The following is a 19780-nucleotide window of genomic DNA, read 5'->3' on the forward strand; positions in this document are numbered from 1 at the left end:
TGCATCTTGACTTATCATGTAGCTGTGTTACATGGAATAATTTAACAAAGCAGGGGATGGACTCCTACCAGGTTGTAAAATGAGATTTTTTTTTCCGTACGGAAATGACAGGGGGAGCGGTTTCTTGTGTGTGATGGTGGCTACTATGTGTGCGTGCAGATTTTAAAAAGTGAATCCCAGAAAAGCAGAGCAGGATCAGAGGAAAGGGACAGCACAGCACAACCCCTCTTGGCTCCCTGTGTTCATCCTGTGCACCTATCAGTATTCACCAGACCACCCCAGCCTTCTCTTATCAGGATGGAGCTGATTTACAGTAGTTTCCACAGATAGTTAGTGTGTGTTTTCCCTGACAGCAGTTTGCTCCCAGCAAGTAACAGATCTGCCTTTTTTTTTTCTATCTTTTGGTATCTTTTCAAATCAGTTCAGTCTCAGTTTTTCCCTTTCCTTCTCTCTTGATGTTTACAGGAAAATCACAGTTCCTGGACATATTGTCCTCTTTCACAGGCACTCCCTGGGCTTAATCTGGTCAGCCCACGTCAGCCAGACTGACAAGCGTTGCACATCCCGTTCTCCCCTTTCATTCTTCCCCTTCTCCAAACCTCCCATTTTGTCCTGTCCAAAACTGCAAGCCTTTCATGCTATTGCTACTAGCATCCCTTTCTCTTTTATGCTTTTTGTGACAATCACAGGCTCCTCTCCACCCTCCTACAGCCTAAACTCTTCAGCAAGAACATAAACAGAAATGACTAGGTATTTGTTTGGTGGCTGGAGGTTGCCTCTGTTTCCATTTGATAAAACTGCTTTGACTATTTTGACAGCTGGCAAGGTTTCACCTGTTTCCAAGCTTTAGCTTTGGCTCCAGGCAGATAGACAGCTGAACAAGTTTATCAAGCAGGGTTTTTTCTTCTTTTGTCTTTTTATTAATTAAAGCTAAAAACAAAAATGACTTCAAAGTGTGTGTTTCTGGCAAGATCCCGAACTTTCATGAAATTTGTTCCTGTTCAGTATTTTTTTTCCCCATTTCACTCCAAATTTATGTTACGATTTTTAGTTATTGTCTTGTGTTATTATCCATCTTTTATTTTACTCCATAAATCATGTCTTCAATTTTTTTTCAGTTGATTTTATTGGTGGATTTGATCCATTCCCACTCTACCATGTCAATGAGAAACCATCTCATCTCCTCCTAAAGCCCTTGTACCTGTAAGTACCTCATCCCAGTATGCATTTGTCCCTCTTTTATTGTGTAATTGTGAGAGGTTCATCAAAAGTTTTTCATTTTTCTCAATCAATTATATTTTTCTTAATTCATAGCCTACTTCCATGTCATCCTGTGTTTTTTTTTCCCTTATTTTCTTTCTTTTTTTTTTTTTTATTTGTTCAGGATGTTGAGGCAGTAGTTTACATAACTGAAGTGATAAATACGCTTACTTGCTTAGATTATAGGAAGCTGAAATTTCTGACTAAAACAGCCACTGTCTATAGCATGCTGTTGCTCTGCCGAATGTGAAGTTCTTTAGCTGTGCTGTTAGTATTTGTACATAAATGTGGGTGTGTCCAAATCAAAACTAGTTACTGGTGGAGGTACATAAAAAAAGAAAAGAAAAACAAAGCATGCTTTGGTTTTTAAAAAATTAAGGTGATCAATTAAGATGTGCAGAAGTTTATCGCTATGAGCCGGAGAAATCGTGCATTAATTCTTGGCCAACGTGAAATGAATATTTTATTAGCCTCTTGACAGTTTAATCAGCTCTGTCTCTAATGGGAAGGAGGATGTTTTCACTCCAATGTTAGGAGAGTTATATCCTGAATAAATTCATCCAGGGATGCTTACGTATGAGCATGTTTGTCTGTGCAACCCAAAAACATCTAATCTTCTGCTCTCTCTTTCCATGTTTCTGTCTTCTCCAGGTCTACGTAAATAGAAAAGTGTCCAGTGAGGGAGGTGAAACAGCAAATTCCCACGGAGCCATAATGGCTATTTCACATCAACATCCAACTGCACTTCGGCATGCAAAACGTTCCTCCCCTTCATGATTTCACTACTTTAAACATGTCATTTTCTGGTGTGGTGCCCAGAAAACCAAACATTTTTCAGGAAGCATCCATTGTGACAGGATTTGGGAACAAGGGGAATTACAGTGGAACATATGAGTATTTGTGTTTTTATACAAGTATCATCCATTTTCTTTCTGTGACTTTTCACCAACTACTATTACTACCCAACAGTGTATTGCAAGTACAGTTAATATAAACATTGTATGCAATCAGAGAGTTCCCAGCATTCTCAGTCTGTGGTACTTTGTCATAGAGGATTCTGATTTAGCATATTATTGATGGTTTGGTTCAGATCTTGACTGTAGGGCTGAATTACAGTGGAGTCTGTGGAATGAGCTATTGTGTGCCGCCTGTTTACTTTAGGATCTGTGTGCAAAAACATAGAAGCAAAGCAGGAAAAGGCAGGGGAGCAGTAAGGCAGAGGGTGGGGAGCGAACAAAAGCAGTAAACCTAGAGGGGCTCCGGCCAAAAATAGAATATGTAAATAATGAAATGCAGAGTTTGAAATGTGAATTATCATGAATGCAAAAGAGCGGTAGTCTGCAGGAGATGTTCAAACACGAAGAACGGCATGCAAATTTTACTTTTATGTCCTATTTTTGTAATTATTTTTTACCAACGGCATAGTTAGTATTTCTGAAGTGTGAGGTGTTTGTCTTCGCTGGCGAGCTGAAAGCTTTTCTTCACTTCAAGTCTTCTCCACTAAAAGCTCTGGCAGGGTCAGTTATTTCACACATTCAAGTAAAAGTTACACATCATATTTTTAACTTGGAAATGGTGACAATTGTTGTACCTTTCAAATTCCACACAGCAATGTTCTAGCTGTTTTGGTATTAAGTGTAAAAGTATTTCTCCTGTGACTGAATAGATCAGAGCTGTGACTCGTGTCAGATCAACAATTTAGATTCTTCTATAAATGGTTTTCGCCTCAGCTGTTTTTGAGTATAGCATGTTTTTTTTTTTTCTTTCTTCAGAGAAAACAAGGTTTGGGTTAAAACTGTGTGCATAGTGTCAGATAATAAAAGAAAACCTTTTTCTTTTCTTTGCTGAACTGGCTCTATCTAAGCTGGTTAAACTGTAAGTGAAAGCTTTCGGTGGCTTGTGTCGTACTCTGATGTCTTATTCTGACCCAGAATTTTTATAGCCTTTTCTTTACAAAAGAGAACACACATGGTTCACATCTCCTACTCTGATTGGAAGCACTTTGTTTTTCTGTTAAATCTTCCAGGACTGTGTTGGACAGTCAGGTCCTCACTTGCCTTATAGTTGATATCAAATCACTACTGCCCTCTGGTGTCCAAAGTGTTCATGTACAAGATGCAAATCATCTACTTAATCCCCAAAAAGATCTCAATAAGGGATTTTTGTCTTAAAGTCGCTTTTTGTCTGCAGATAGTAAGACTTAAGTTGATTATCTTGAAAGTGATTTTATGATATGTCAAACTGAGTTTAGTGTAGAGTGACACATCACCTTATAAATTTGAATCCAGGAAACTTTTAGTATGTCATTTGGTTCGTTTGTGATATTTCTTTTAAAATAATTCATTTTTTTAAAAATGGACAAAGGAATTGCTTTTGGTTTATGTTTTTAGTTTTTTGTTTCTGTTGTCAGAAGCAATGAATTCTATCAGATTAGATGAGAAGCTGTGCTGTGATACTAAATGTGCTTCTCTGCAATGGACAGCTAGTAAACTGTTGTGATGTAGAAAACAAACTGACCTCTTCTAGTTTGGACTGAACTGGTTACATCTCTGTTGGTGAGATACCATCATTTCAATGCCATTATTATCATTTAAACAACTCACTACTTGTTCGCTCACTGGCCTCGAAAAGCAAAGCACCTCACATTGTAATAAAACTGATATCAGTAGTTACATGCTACTAAAATGTGTAAACTAGTCTTCCTCTCAGTGCAATAGAAGTTTTCATAAATGATGACTGGCAGTAGCTGCAGCCTGTTAAGGTTGTGTATCTTTGTAGTTCATTTTTTCTTCTTTATATTGGAAGTGAAAGAAATGTTTTTCTTCTGTCCTCTGTCGCTCCAACCTCATTGACCTGATTGTGTAATCTTATTTATGCATAACTGTGCTTTGTTTCATGTAAATAGGTGTTTGTTAATAAAAGAATGTGCTCTTTCAATGATTTTGTGTGGCTTCTTTGTTTATGTAACAATAAATAAAGGAAAGTGATGCTGCAAAAGTGGAACTTATATTGTGTATTATTGACAATTATCTACAATACGTGACAAAACAAGCAGATAAAATGTTTTATTTTTTTATCATTTTAGGGGAATTTGGGGGTTATGGAACCTCAAAAGCATTCATGTAACATCTGTAGAGGGAGTGGTTTTTCATTGCAGCGTCAAGACATAAAAGCACGAACGCTGCCTCTGATGACAGCTCTGCAGATGGGACAGTGACGCAGGCTAGCAGCACAATCACCACAAACCACCAGGTGACCACAGGGGATGAAGACAATGGTCACTAGTTTGTCCATGCACACTTTGCAGGTCCTCTCTTCCTGCAGCTGCCTGAGCAGCTCCTCGGGACTGGGGTCCTTCACTGTTAAAGAAAAAAAAATAGAAAAAATGTTCAAGTGAAGTGTTAGTAAATTGAAGAGCAACGATTTGTCAACTATTTAATGTTTTTTACTTTTAAATGAGCACTGACCTTTTTCTCTTACGGGTGTTGGTGTCCTCACATTTCCTGCGCTAGAGCCCTGCCTCGTCTCTGGCTCTGAAGACACAAATAAAACCACCAGACGTATGAACTTGGGCACTCGTTGCAACACCACCATTGACTAACTTTGTGTCATGGGAACAAAAGAAGACAAACTCCTCAAGCATAAGTGTATTTTACATAGACAACAATGACTTGAGTTGCTCTTTGGGTAGCTTGAATTTGTGTGCAAAATGACGAGTTTTGCACGTCTAAGTGGAAAAAGAAATATTGTCAGGATTAAGTAAAAGCACTGCAATAACACAGCAGTAAATTTAAGATGCTGTCTTTAAAGTTTTAACTTACAAGTGCAAAAGAAAATTGTTCCAAAAGGATCAGGCCTAAATTGATTGTCAGATGGTGGGCACAGTTTGGGCTGCCTTTGCCAAAACTACTGCTTCTTTGAAACAATTTGAGAAGACATGATTTCCATCTGCTTCCAAGACATCATAATAAAACTGACACATTTCTTTTAATATTCTATGCATGGTTACTTTATTTCGATCCTTTATAGTCTCAAGATAACAAAAAACAATGAAAGTATTGCCAGGTAAACGTCTTGTCTAGAAGTTGTTCACAAAAATACCCATAAGCTTTTCTTCAAACACACATTTGTTCACTGCAACCTCCAAACTCATTGTAATTCTATCAGGCTTCAATGTTAATTTGCAAACTTTTGGCTCTAAAGTTTCAAGGACTTTCAAGAAAGCTTTTACTTTGATAAGTGAAGGAGATATTTGTGCCATGTTTTGTTGCATTGCACCACTGCTCAGAACTCTAATGAATCCTTCTGAAGGAATCCTTCACACTATTTTCTCTCAGAAAGCTTTATTGCTCCTCCAGACCTCGATAGACCTCCACTGTTTTAGTTAACTGCCATTTCTGAACCAGATTCATGGCGGATGTAACAGCTATCTGACGATGATTTGGCCTTCGCCCGCTTTGTGGTCATAAGATGTTTAGAGGATGACATGGCTGTCTGTTCTTGGGATGATGTCGATGAGTGAGGCTATTAAAAAAACTTTTAATTTTACATTCCCTTGTCTGTCTCAGTGATGACGGTAAACAAGCCATAGTCCTAATAAATCAATAAAGTAAATGTTATCAGAGAGCTCAAACCTCTTATTGTATCCAAACCAGATTCATTATTTTCCATAAGACTGAACACAACTGAATAAGTACCTAAGTTGGGCTTAACATATTTTAAGGCTGTGTCATCTTTAACATTTTGCATTTTGTGATAGTTATTTTCCACTCTTAATTTATCTACAGTAACAGACTTTTAGAAGGATGTCCAAACCTTTAAGCCCAGCACATGTCTAATAAATATCAAATCAAGGTATTAGGCCTTCACTCTAGTGCGACTGATAAAGCAGAGACAGAAAAACATTTCCTTTTGTTGCTAAATATTCTATGAATTTACATCTCTGAACCAAAAACAGTGAATTAAGTTGAATGTTTTCTCTTACTTACTTTAATTTAAAAAAAGAAAAAAAAAAAAAAAAGAAAAGTCAAGTCACAATAAGCCACTAATATACATGTACATCACAAAATCTCAAAATGATACAATAAAGCACAATATACTCTCTGTTTCTTCACAATACTGGCTCCCACCTCTACTATTTGGAGCTCTCTGTCTGTCCTCCTCCTCCGCCTGCAGTACATCAGTAACCAGATCAGATACAGATGTGTAGTACTGGCCTGTGAGGAGGTATTTGGTTTGGACCAAACTCTCCACCAGGCTTGCTTCAAAGCCCATCTGGAGAACGGTTTGCACCACAGGAGAAAGCATGGCTGATGAAGCTCCAAGACCTCCAACTATATCTGGGAGATGAGAAGGAGTTGAGAAGTCAGAAAGATAAGAAAAAAGGACAAGTAAGCAACCAGTGGAAATGACGTCAGTTTTACACAGGTCCAAGCACAACAATTTACATTGTAAAGCATACTTTGGTAAATAAGTTACCAATGTTGCAGCCTTTCACATCTTTTAATATGACTAAATTCAAATCACAGATCCCCTGTATCAATCTGCTGAATTATAATAATGTTCTTCCATCATTGAACAGAATAATGGTTTGCATAAAGTTTGCTCATTACTGCAGTCCTGCAGCCAACAATAACTTAGGTATTTGTCCGCTAATTTATTCCATTTTCTAAAGCTTGACAAAGAAAAGAAATGGACCTGCTATCTTTATGTAAAACAGTAATTAGTCACTGAAGAGGTCCACTTCAGAAGATAGCAGGTCCATTTCTTTCATCTATTAAATCTGAAACTTGTACCATAACTGATTAATGTTATGGTTGCTGCATTGCAGCTCAACATTTTTTTTCATTCTTATGCTCATGCGATGACAAAAAAAGGTATTTTTAATACTTTGTTTGATAAAACATATGCAGTAATTAAACAGAAGGCTTCTATAATCTCACTTGTGTCAAGATGTCCTTAATGGTCATTTTTCTGCAATGTTTTAGTATGACTTACCATTTCTGGAACCAATGTTTCCACGTGTGGATGTCTGTGATCCTCCCTAGAAAATAAGTTTTGTTTTGTTGGGTTTTTTTTTTTGTTTTAAATTTGCAATGACAAGACACAAAGTATTTAAAATGCTAGTTACAATGCATCCAGATACTTCCAGACAGTTTTTATTCCAAGTACATAGGAGGGAATCTTACCACAGTGTCACCCAGATGGAAATGAGCATCCTGTATGTTACTGATAAACTCCTGACCTCTTGAATGGATTAAAAACTCACATCTGAAAAATACAAAAAGGTTATCTTGTAAATATACAATGAAAAAAACAACAACAAATGAACCAAGGCTGGAGTTAGTCAACCTTTAGCCCCAAAAACTCAAAGAAAAGAGAAAACTGTGAAAGAAATATTGGCAATCCAGTTTTTGTTTTTAAGTTTGGCCAACACAAATTTCAGAATTTTAAAACCCAGAACAAATCAGTATTTGCCGTGACCACTGCATGACTTAAAGACAGTTCCAGATCGTCCCTGTGTGTGCTGTTTCAAGTATAATGCTGGCATACTCCAAACAATTTGCAATTCAGCTGTCTTATTTGTGGTTAGACCAGAGCTCAGTGTTGTCTTTGGGGATAAATATTTTTGGGCTGGTTAGATGCCTCCCAGCCAGTATTTAGTGGAAGATAAACAATTTTATATTGCACCAGTGCAGGAGTGAATGTTTTTGGACGGTTTTTCTATAATGGGTTGTAAAAGTCCTTTTGTTACCGTGGAAACCATTTGGCATGCTCCTGCCAGGGATCGTCGCCTGGCTCCCAGTTCCTCAGGCCTCCATCGCAGTAGAAGCATTTGACGTTGTCCCCATGACCTGAGATCGTCAAAAAAAAACACAAATGTAAAACAAGGCCGAAAAGCAGACATCCTATTTTTGTCTAATTTTATTCTCTCAACATCCCAGCGCTGTCCAAGTTAAAATACAAGAGAAACATTAACTTTACTTACCAGTACAGAGATTTTAATCAAAAACTATGCATCAAAAAAATAAGAAAAACATCCCACACCACATATATATATATATATATATATATATATATATATATATATATATATATATATATATATATATATATATATATATGTCCAGGTTGTGGACAGAACAACCTGGACAAAGCTCGGGCAGCTAAAGCAGTACAGCCTTAGGCAATACACAGTGTGGATAAAATGTGATGGATATATATATATATATATATATATATATATATATATATATATATATATATATATATATATATATATATATATATATATATATGTGTGGTGTGGGATGTTTTTCTTATTTTTTTTATATATATATTTATATATTTGGTATATATATATATATATATATATATATATATATATATATATATATATATATATATATATATATATATATATATATATATCCATCACATTTTATCCACACTGTGTATTGCCTAAGGCTGTACTGCTTTAGCTGCCCGAGCTTTGTCCAGGTTGTTCTGTCCACAACATCATGACTCAGCAGGACAATTGTAGCATGAACTCTCACATAGAGGAGGTCACTCTCGTAGTGACTGGGTCCTGCTGAATATCTCCCCAAAACAAGCTAATGGATACTCAGAATTGCTAAAATGTGTTAAAGATAGGATTTTTTTTTTTATTGAAGTAATGTCTCAAGTACCTGTGTAGAAAAATCCTGCGCTGGCGAGGATGTCTGGCTGCACCGAGGCTTCAGTGGGCCAGTTGTGGAAAGTAGTAAGCCTAGAATCCTCTGCTTCCATCTCTGGATAGACTGCTTGTCCAGCTGTTCCTTGATCATCCATAGTCATCCTCTGGAGCTGACTCAACAGCTGGCCATCTACAGAGTCTGAAGAGCCTGCTTGAAGTGGGATATTCCCCACTGCTCGACCTAGTATGAAACTGCAAGTAGGGAAATGCCGCTTATGCTCAGCAGCTGGGCTGTCTCCGTGTACCCAGTATCTTAAAATCCCTCCACAGCAGAAACACTTCACTTTATCCCCGAGACCTAAAAAGAAGAAGCCCGCTTTGGCCAGGTCTCCAGACGTAACAGGTGCATCTCTGGGCCAGTTCTGAAAACTTTGAAGTCTTTCTCCTTCTCCTCTCATCTGAGGCTCCTCAAGGATTTGCAGCATAGTTCTTCTGTCATCCATCATTCTGCAGCATGTAGGCTTTCCTCTCTCTTTGTGTCCTGTGGCAGTCATCCCTTTTGCGGTCCATAGTGGAGCGCACACTGAAGGTGAGTGCGGAACAACAACTGAAATAATATGATCAGGTGTGGGGGCCTGCACAGCAGCCTACAGGAGACTGACTTCCAGAAAATCCTCCAACTGCCAGAATGTATGCTCTTTGATTCTTGAATGAATGACAACCTGAACCTGCCATGTTGCTCTTCCTCTTCGGTATACCATGCTAAAGCCTATCAACTAATATGACTCTGAAATTAATATTATTTTTAAAATTATACTTTGTATAGGAAGAAATTTAAAGGCACAAGAAATAGTCATATCTCATAAGAACACAGGGAAATATTGTGTTTTTTATATTTGAGAAATGCCGGAATTTCATGAATTAAATACTTCTGAAACTTTTGAATCTGGTAAACACTAAACCTTAGTTTGAAAATATAAATTGTTTAAATGCCTAAAATTATTAGTGATGTATTAACAAAATATGTAAATATGTAAATGTGTGTGTGTGTATATATATATATATATATATATATATATATATATATATATATATATATATATATATATATATATATATATATATATATACTTGTATGCATATAAATATTATAATACATTTCATGGTTCAATTTGTACGATTTCTTTTATATAGCAGCTTGTACGTTCAAATTGAGCGAGTGATGTAGAAATAATAAATAGACAGCATGAGGTCTCAGCAAAATCAAGTCAAAACAATCACAAAGGAGGAGTAACAAATCTTTTCTTTTAGCAAAATTATGGCAACATATAAATATTTATATATTTTGTACAGTGACTAGAAATTTGACCTTTGGCTGACTTTAATAGTTTGTAATTCTGTCTTTGCTCCCACCTAGTGGTAAAATGAAGTAACAACTATTTAGTGACGAGGCTGCAGAGAACCAGGCACTTTCCGAGAAGGCTCAGCAAATTAAACAGAGCTACGATGGTAAAAGCGACCAATTAAAGACTACCTTGAAAAGATTTCTTTTATGTGTATGTGTGTGTGTTTCAATACATTAAACTGTTTGACTCACTTTCACACAAGTTGGAACGTAGTTGTCGAAAGTGCCTCTAGGAAAAATAATGTTTTGTTTACTGTGTTTTTGAGTATCTATCATGAATTGAATTTATTTTAGGTGCTTACTGTAGCTCAAACACACAGTATTAATGTGATTTAAGATAATGTAATCACACAGGAACAAAGCAACAAAAGTAGCCTAACCTGGACATGGCCCACATTCACACAAATATTCATCCAGCTGAGGATTTAGCTCACTGCACTCTGCTTAGGCATGATATGAAAGTAATTGTACATTTAGTTTAAACCTATACTTGAGTGACATATATATGAGTGACATTAGAGACTTACAACCAAATGCCAGAACAGCCATGATGATGCTGCTATACTGTGGAGCTGTCATTTTTACCTACCAGACTCAGCTGGATGTAGTTAGACTGGAAATACATGAGGGGTCTCGTTGGTATTTTCTGTGACCTCATGGTACTCTGTGTCATCTTTTAAGTTCCAGCAAGTCTCACATGAGCACAAAGCTGAACATAAGTGTCAGACCTAAGAGGCCCTGCAGAAAACCACAGTCTGCTGACACCTACTTGCCCTGTTAATATCCAAAGATATTGCAAAAAATAGCACTAATGTACAAATTCCAAATCCCTTGCACACAAGAGTATTGAAAAATACAGACAAAAAAAGAAACACAACTTGAGAAAACCCATTGATAAAAGAGAAAATGCAACACTTTAGACAAAAAATATTGTTTTAGAAAACAATAAAAAAGAAAACACCAGCAGTGAACAGATGACTTCAAAAAACAGAACAAAATATCACAAAACAGAAACATTTTCTTTTTCTTGTAGTTTCCTTATGTTCCTTTAAAAAATGCAGTTTCTTGTTTATTGTGTCTTTTCTGACATGTTAATGTTCTGTTAAGTAAAATCTAAGGTCTTTTTTGTTTTTTCAAATTTTGCATCCTGATTTATTCAGGTTTCTAAAATGTTGTACTAGTTGTTGGATTCTTTTTCTTAAATGTTTTTGCATTTCTTATTTCCATGCTGTTCTCTTTTTTCCATGTTATAGGACTTATTTCCTCTTTATATGCCACATTTACTGATATTTATAGGGGTTACTACCATAGACTATACGGTCATTGGTTACTACAAGTGTTTTGGCCTGTGCTAAACTATGTATTTTGCACGTAAGAGCCAACGTAAGACTGCTAAAGAGTGGCGCTAAAGAGTGGCAGAACCCTTGTTCTGCTTCAATAGATGTGTTAAATTATTTGAGTTTTTTTTTTGTTGTTGTTGTTTTTTTTCCATTTATCATTAAGGCAGCGGTGAAGATACTTAAACTTTTGCCACCCCGCGGGGAACAAGGTGAATTACATCGGCGGCATAGAGCCCGGATGGAGCAGCCATTGGGGAAGTGTACAGGGCTGAAACTGAAGAGGGCTCTCTCTGAGGAATAAAAAAAGAAAAGACTAAGTAAGGGGCGGCCGAAGACAGAAATATTCGAGATCCCAAGAGTCTCACTCGGCGACACATATCATAACCTTGAAAACCCGAACAAGGACTTTCCTGCTTTGGGACACTGAGTCGACTGACTTGTGGAAGTTGGGATACGTCCACACAGCGGAAAATACTCAGCTGAGCCTGCGCTGCTACTGCTAGCTACACGCTAAGCGGCACTGCTAGCCACGGAGCTAACTGCTACTGAGCTGTGAACTTACTTTCAAATCACGGGGGGTGAATTTCAGTCTCAAGCTCAGGCTCCGTGAGAATCCAGGGACTTGCTTAATGAATTATGTCTACCACAAGCATTGACCCTCAGGTATGAAGGACGATGTACATCGCAATCTAAAAAACCTTGCAAGCTAGCTTTATGCTAATGTTAACGATTTATTGGGCTACGGCTATTCCTCGGAAGTGCTAGCTAGCCGCTGGCCGGTGAAGCGTTTAGCAAGTTGGCTAGATTCCGTGAAATTCATTCAGGTTTTTATGGACATGTATGGAAGATGACTTTTAGTCATCAGATTGTACCACAATGCCCAATGTATCTGTAACTGAAACAATGGGTTTTGTAGTCGGGGAGGAAAAGCCCCATCCCACGTAAAAATCTTAAGGCGAGTAAACAGATTTACATAATGGCACTCGCTATCGTACTCTGAATAGTAACTTGTGGAATATATTATTGTAAGTTTTGCAACTGAATTATTTGCACTTTTATGTGGAAAACTTAAATGCATGCTGCATTAAAGCTGCTGGTGGTAGAAAGCCATTTTAAGGCTACGTTAGAGAGCGACGCTGTGCGTAAATTACTGCTCGTAGTGTGGTTAATTGACATTAGTTGTGAACTAAATTGTATATTGCTGAAAAACTTTTGTACTCCCGCTCCGCAAGAAATATTATGTTTAACTTTTAGGCAAAGACGAGGCAGCATAGGTTGCATCTCCAACGTGCATATGAAATTACTTAAAATAAATTTATTTCTTTTTTCCTTTTTCTGATGCAACCTCGACGCAGAGATCAAAGGGACAAGCATCCAAAGGTGGGTGATGGAAAAGCTTTTTTTTTTTTTAATTTATTTTTTATTCCTTTTTTTTCCCTAATATTTTTTAAAGTTGTATTTCATTATTTGATGAGTGATGTGGGTATTGTTTCTTTTCATTTATTGGAACAAAAACTACATCATGTAATGAACTTAATGTGATGTGATGGAAGGATTCAGTAAAATGTAATTGAGATGATAAGTAATTTGCCACCTTTGCAGATAACAAGGCACCTTGGCAAGATGTCTTTTTCTCGAAGTGGAATACATAAACGCCAGAAGTCAACTTTGTAACATACCTGTTGTTTCACAGACTGTGGGAGAAATTACATCAGAACTTTTGTTGGTTTATTAAAAGGAAGTGAATTGAAGAAAGCACCTCTAACTTGTTGTGTGTACAATAACAGTTTTCTCAATGGTCTATAAATGGAAACCATTATGACACATAATATTGCATGTTGATATAATTTTTCTTGAAGAAATCTTATTCAGTTATATCTATATTTACATGCTTATTGAATCACAGTTAAGTTTGCAACGGTTTGAGATTTTTTTCTGTATTGGTACATTACAATATTAGGTGTAACATTCATCAGCAGCAGCATTTTTCAGTCTCTCAAGGCCAAGGGTTTTTTTTTTTTATGTGTCTGTGTATATTTAAACATATAAATATACATTTTTCCTCTTTGTCCTACAATACTGTAGATAGGCAAATGTAACCTGTATGACAATGTTCAATTTACATACAGTTATGCAAAGGAAAACTGATCAATAACTGCAACTGCAATCATATTATATCCTAATCTTTCTTGTGAACATGACATGTATGTGTGTCTTTTGCTCTTTAACCAGTCAATGTTGTGGCAGGCTTGATTTTTGTTAAAGTATCTCACGTCTCACAAATATGTTGATAGCAGAGTGAACTGCAAAGTTTGATAGTCACTGTGTCTGCGGATACTGAGTATTTCAGACATGAAATCTGTGGGCTATCACCAATGAGCAATTACATTTTCTTTCAATTTGATCACTATCTCTACAGAATAATTTGCTAGTAATTAAATTTTTTGTCAGCATTAGCATTTGTCATGGATGTATAGTCACATGTCATCTTTGATCTACTGCAGTTGTAGGATGAGGTGGAGTGACAGACAAGTCTTTTGTTATTCTTCATCTGCAGCTCTGTTTCGCAACAGACCACAAGCTGCTGGTCCTACAGAATAAGAATTTTGTGTAGGGCCACAGAGCTGTTCAACTTGACTTGCTAAATCAAAATAATCTTTTTTGAATGTTTTTGTCTTTTTAAAAAAGCGCTTGATCTGATCAGTTGGAGCTGAACGCTAAAATTTTAATCTGTGAGAGTAGTACCCTTTAATATGAATCAATATGTGTTGGTGTAATACTGATGAAAAATACTTTTATTGCTGTGAATAATCTGAAAATTGACCTTAAATGTGCTTTCTTTGGAAAAGTTGCACAACAAAAGTTTTTAAATCCCCCTTTTTTCCCTGTAAAACAAAGTATTGAATTAAAATGCACTGTGTAATTTTGTGTATTTCTGCAGTGCAAAATGGTTCACTGCATCAGAAGGAGACTGTCCATGACAATGACTTTGAGCCATACCTTACCAGTCAGTCCACTCAGGTAAAATCTTCTATTTTCTTACAATGATTTTGCTATACATTATTTTTAATCAAACTATCTTAAGTTGCTTTTGTTTCTGCTTTCTTCTATTCAGAACAACAGCTACCAGTCCATCACCGATCCTTACCTGTCCAGCTATTATGCTCCTTCCATTGGGTTTCCATACACACTAAGTGAAGCTCCCTGGTCCACAGGTGGAGACCCTCCAATTCCATACCTCACGCCCTATGGACCTTTGAGTAATGGAGACCATCATTTCATGCCGGACACAGTGTTTGGCCAGCCAGGGGGCCTGGGAAGCAGTATCTACCCCCACAGGTTTAACTTTTTCCCGGAAAATCCTGCCTTCTCTGCTTGGGGCACAAGTGGCTCCCAGGGCCAGCAGACTCAAAGTTCAGCTTATGGTGGCAGCTACAGCTATCCTCCAAGCTCTCTGGGGGGCACTTTGGTGCCTGATGGCCAGACTGGCTTTCACAATGACACCCTAAACAAAGCCCCTGGTATGAACAGCCTGGAGCAGGGTATGGTTGGGTTGAAGATCGGAGGGGATGTTTCCGGTCAAGGGTCAGGAGTTAAGGCTGTGGGATCAGTGATTGGTGGAGCAGCCGTGGCTGCCACGGGAAATGGAGCCACAGCTATAGGAATGCCTCCCACTAAACAAACCTCCTGGGCAGCCATTGCTAGCAAGCCTGCCAAGCCACAGCAGCTGAAAACTAAGGTGAAGCCAGGTATACCCAATCCAGGGGGAGCGCTTCCCCCACCACCCATCAAACACAACATGAATATTGGAACCTGGGACAAAGGCCCAGTGACTAAAGTAGCCACAGCCCCACTGCAGCAACAGCAGCAGCCTCTTGGCCTCTCTCATGCCATGCCGCCTCAAGGCCCAATGCAGCAAGGACCCATGCAACCCCCTCCTCCCCAGTCTTTAGTTCAACCCCCAATGCAACCAATGGCCTTACAGCCCCAGCCTCCACATCACCAGCACCATCAGCCACCACCTCAGCCCTACCAAAATCACACCCAGCCCCCTCAGCCCCAGACCCGTTGGGTTGCACCACGCAACCGCAACCAAGGCTATGGTCAGGGTGGCCAAGGCCATGATGGAAGTGGTGTGATGGGTGTGGTTGGTGGTGGGAACAACGGCCCTCAAGCATCTGCTAGTCAGGGGTCTGGGGGAGAGTCACACCCAGTGCTGGAAAAGTTGCGTGCCTCCCATAGTTACAACCCCAAGGACTTTGAATGGAACCTGAAGAATGGTCGTGTTTTCATTATTAAGAGCTACTCCGAGGACGATATTCATCGCTCCATCAAGTACTCCATCTGGTGCAGCACGGAGCATGGTAACAAGCGGCTGGACTCAGCCTTCCGGGCCATGAATGGCAAAGGTCCTGTGTACCTGCTGTTCAGTGTCAATGGCAGTGGTCATTTCTGTGGTGTGGCAGAAATGCGATCGCCAGTGGACTATGGGACCAGTGCTGGGGTTTGGGCACAGGACAAGTGGAAGGGCAAGTTTGACGTTGACTGGTTGTTTGTTAAGGACGTGCCTAATAGCCAGTTGCGCCACATCCGCCTGGAGAACAATGACAACAAGCCAGTGACCAACTCTCGTGATACACAGGAAGTTCCTCTGGAGAAGGCTAAGCAGGTGCTCAAGATCATTGCCACCTACAAACACACCACCTCCATCTTTGATGATTTCTCTCATTATGAGAGGAGGCAGGAAGAGGAGGAGGAGGTGCGCAAGGTATGTACAGTGATCTGACAGTTGAACAAATTGAAACAGTGTGTGCTGGTTTGTCTAATTCATGAGATGCTAATAGTTTTGTGTGTGTGTGTTTTTTAAATTATTTACAGACTTTTGAACCTGCTCAGATACAGAACCGCTCCCGGTTGGATCAGGTAAAAACTTAATTTGCTGATCTTTTCTTTTCTCTTGTTGGATCATTTGTCTTCCGGGGAGTATATGACAACTTATTTTAATGTATTGATCATTGATTATCTGAAACCAATCTAGTATTTTCTTTCCGTTTTAAATGTTTGTAGTTTTGAAAAAGTCTTTGATTCTATTTAATGGTTGATAATGATCATGCTTATATTTTTTTCTTTTTTCAAACAGGAGCGCCAAAACAGGAATAAACAATAGAAGACATTAATCCTTGGCTTGATCAACAGTTACACTAGGACTTGATTTAAAGACAGAAGAATATTAAAATGCAACAAAGCCCTTCTTTTTTGTTTTCTATTTAATCCTGGTGAATCTCTGCCATTGTCAAGACTTGTGCTTTTTCTCCTCCCACTTCCCATCCACCACCAATTCTTGTGCAGGGATAACAAGCTGATTAAATGTATCACCTAGCGGCCACCACGCTACATAGACCTTTTTTTTTTTTTTTTTTTTTTTTTAAACATATTTTCGTCCCGTTCCATCACGTACTCTTCTCTCCAGACTGGTTTTCTCTCTCTTGAGCCAAGCCCCCTCTTCTTTCCAATTGAATCAGGGTTTGACTGCACCATGGAATAAAGAAAAAAAATCTGCCACTTTATATCTCAGTACAATCAGGAACAGATGTGTCCTGCCCCTATTTGTCCATTTGGGGGCATCATTGCCATGCTTCATAAGTTTATCTGTGCCAACAGGGTTGGAGGATCCTAAAGGCAACGTTAGACTTGGAACTGCGCGATAATAAAACTTCAGTGGTTTATCTATTTTTCATTCAGATCAACAAAATCTCTATTTTTTGGCTTACTACTGACAATTTTGATTTCAGAAACCTCTTTTCTGGAGCCTTAATGTTTTCTTTTTAAAGTTTTGTTTTTTCTTATTATTTTTCCTTCTAATTATCAAACAAGAACTGCTCAGTGACACTGCTGGAGAAATCAGGGATAGTGTGAAGTCACATGGGACTTGAGACATTTCAGAGGACTTGCTAAGGCTTCTGGGAACGAAATAACCAATGTGTCCTCCACAACCAGAACTCTCACCATTTGAATCAAAAATTGTACTAATGACACCTTTCAAACCCCTCTGTTATGTCTTCTTTTTATGTTTGTCCTTAAGGGGTCTTTGTATGTCTCTTCAGAAGATTCTGCTTGTGTACACAACCCAGTCTGAGAATTGTCGCAACCGTCATTTGAACTTGCTGTCACAGTTATTTTTAATGTAACTGCTAATTTGAAAAAAAATCTTTCTTGCATTTTTGTTTCACAAAAAAAGAGGAGGGAGGTTACACATATTTGACCATTCACCGTCATTCTGTCTTAATCCTCTGTTTTTGTTTTCTTGATTTCTTGAATTTGATTTTTGCTAAGTCTTTCGTGTTGGTCGTAATGCTAAGCTTTAACGTAGGAGCCTATATATTCATGGAGAAAGCCTAAAAATGTATAACCTAAAAATTAATGTAACTGATTTAATATTGAGTAAGAAAAAAAAAAAAGGATGAAATGTGGTTTCTGTGTGGGTTTTTCTTTTCGTTGGGCATTGCACCTCCTAGTTTATTTTAGCTTGAAAGTATTGATTATGATAGACATTTCTGAAGTATGTTTAAAGAAAATTAAAAGTTGCCAAGGGCCATTGGTAGGGGGTGTGATGCTCATGCAGGGCAGGCTTTAACAGGAAATTTGTTGAAGATGCAGCTTGTCTCTAAGGTGATGATGCTTTTAACAGTTAAAAGGAAAGAGCGTGCTTCTGTTTGTGTGTCTCTCGTTTCGGAGCATTTGAAGCCAAAATGCCGAATTTGAGATCAGTGAAATTTCTCCCCTTGATTATTTTTGAGATTTTCCCTTGGCTAATTTGTGTATTCCAAAGTTACAGCAACACAGAGAAAAATGATTGGTAGACACAGATGACTCTTGTAAGGGATCTCATTTATGTAATTGTGTAAAACTTTAATCTGATGCAACCGTGCATTAATTCAATTCAGTTTTCTGATCAGAATTCACAATTTTCTGTTTGAAACATTAGAACTGAAATTATATTTATTTAGGTAAGGCGCCCTGGTCTAGATTATTTTGTTTTCAAGTTACCGTATGTTAGAATATGTATCCTCTATTATCTGTTTACCCTTTTTAACGGTGAAATAGCTAAAATAATGCACTTTGCTAAGGTCACTTGAGTATGATCTGTATGCTTCCCATGAGTATTTCCAGGTGTGTGAAGCTGCGTTGTATTCTTACCTGGCCAGTGTGTGCCCTGTCCTCTAAAGAGCTGTCCTCTAACAATAGCCTTTCTTCTTCATCTCCTTTACCTGCACTAACCAATAGCTAGGCTGATCCAAGCAATACGGTGGATTCTCTTCACATTTGCCTTGACTTGGCCCTTCTCTGCAGCGTTGAGTCAGGCGGAGGGGAGAAGGTAAAAGGATCCCACCGAAGACTATCGCAGCCAGAGGATTTTCTTCTCGGTTCTTTCTTTTTTTTTATTATTTTGTTTTATTCCTCAGGAAGCATGAACTGGTTGTGATTAAAGTACAGGACTTAAGTGCACGTTAACAATAACTGTAAGAAGATGTATGGTGCGAGGGGGATGTCAGGTCAGCTATGAAAGTCAACACCACAACAGATTAAAGACATGAAATACTAAGTGATTATCTTATAGGCCACAGTTGTAATGGGCTTACCTTGTTCAAAGTATCTATCTGGGTTTTTCTTTATAGAAGAAATCAAGCCTTAATAAACTGTCTGTTCAGAAATGACTGTCTTGATCTCATGAATTCTCTTAATTACCCTAGCACAGTCCTGCAGGAAAGATGGGAATCTCTGCGGGGCATCCCCAACACCACAAGGTTTCTGAAAATGAAATAGTCACACCCCCTGATATATTTTTGCTATTTCCTCATAGATGTTTTACAGTGTTATAACTGTTTGGCAAATACTGCATTGTTGTCAAATCACCTTTCACAGTTTCAGGTGGTTTACAGCAGTTTGTGTTTGAATGGGAGTGTTCACAGTTATCCTCATTTAAGATTCAATTATTAAATTTTGGTTAAATGACAAAAAAAATAAGAAGCAGAATTTGAATTTATAATCCACATACTTGTATGTAGAAAAGTAATTTCTGAAAATGTTTATTAACAAGAT

General features: G+C 38.1%; 3 protein-coding genes across 3 annotated transcripts in view; 2 read left to right on the plus strand and 1 right to left on the minus strand.

Moving 5' to 3' along the window:
* The window catches only part of nkain4 (sodium/potassium transporting ATPase interacting 4), a 44661-nt gene extending 42346 nt beyond the window's left edge, over positions 1-2315 (plus strand). The window contains exons 6-7 of the mRNA XM_079238808.1: positions 1119-1203; positions 1912-2315. Of these exons, the coding sequence (XP_079094934.1) occupies positions 1119-1203; positions 1912-1921 (95 nt within the window). The 3' untranslated portion in view covers positions 1922-2315. The remainder of the gene's footprint in view (positions 1-1118; positions 1204-1911) is intronic.
* Positions 2316-4419: 2104 nt separating this feature from the next.
* On the minus strand, positions 4420-9489 carry birc7 (baculoviral IAP repeat containing 7; the record flags this gene model as incomplete). The annotated part of the gene is made up of 7 exons (XM_079238938.1): positions 4420-4619; positions 4710-4793; positions 6390-6599; positions 7258-7303; positions 7449-7530; positions 8015-8114; positions 8949-9489. The coding sequence occupies 7 exons, from the start codon at positions 9487-9489 to the stop codon at positions 4420-4422; spliced, it is 1263 nt and encodes a 420-aa protein (XP_079095064.1).
* Positions 9490-11939: 2450 nt separating this feature from the next.
* Positions 11940-19386, plus strand: LOC306755489 (YTH domain-containing family protein 1-like). The gene is made up of 6 exons (XM_079239890.1): positions 11940-12343; positions 13036-13060; positions 14622-14701; positions 14796-16448; positions 16559-16603; positions 16821-19386. Exons 1-6 carry the CDS (start codon positions 12317-12319, stop codon positions 16845-16847), a joined length of 1857 nt encoding a protein of 618 aa, XP_079096016.1. The 5' UTR covers positions 11940-12316; the 3' UTR covers positions 16848-19386.
* Positions 19387-19780: the final 394 nt, after the last annotated feature.

Source organism: Telmatherina bonti (assembly GCF_933228915.1).
Source record: "Telmatherina bonti genome assembly, chromosome: 4".
Taxonomy (NCBI): Eukaryota; Metazoa; Chordata; class Actinopteri; order Atheriniformes; family Telmatherinidae; genus Telmatherina; species Telmatherina bonti.

Coding starts and splice junctions, on each gene's coding strand:
- LOC306755489 (XM_079239890.1), top strand. CDS start 12,317: ATGTCTACCACAAGCATTGACCCTCAG. Junction 14,702..14,795: donor TTACCAGTCAGTCCACTCAG/GTAAAATCTTCT, acceptor TCTTCTATTCAG/AACAACAGCTACCAGTCCAT. Junction 16,449..16,558: donor AGGAGGAGGAGGTGCGCAAG/GTATGTACAGTG, acceptor AATTATTTACAG/ACTTTTGAACCTGCTCAGAT.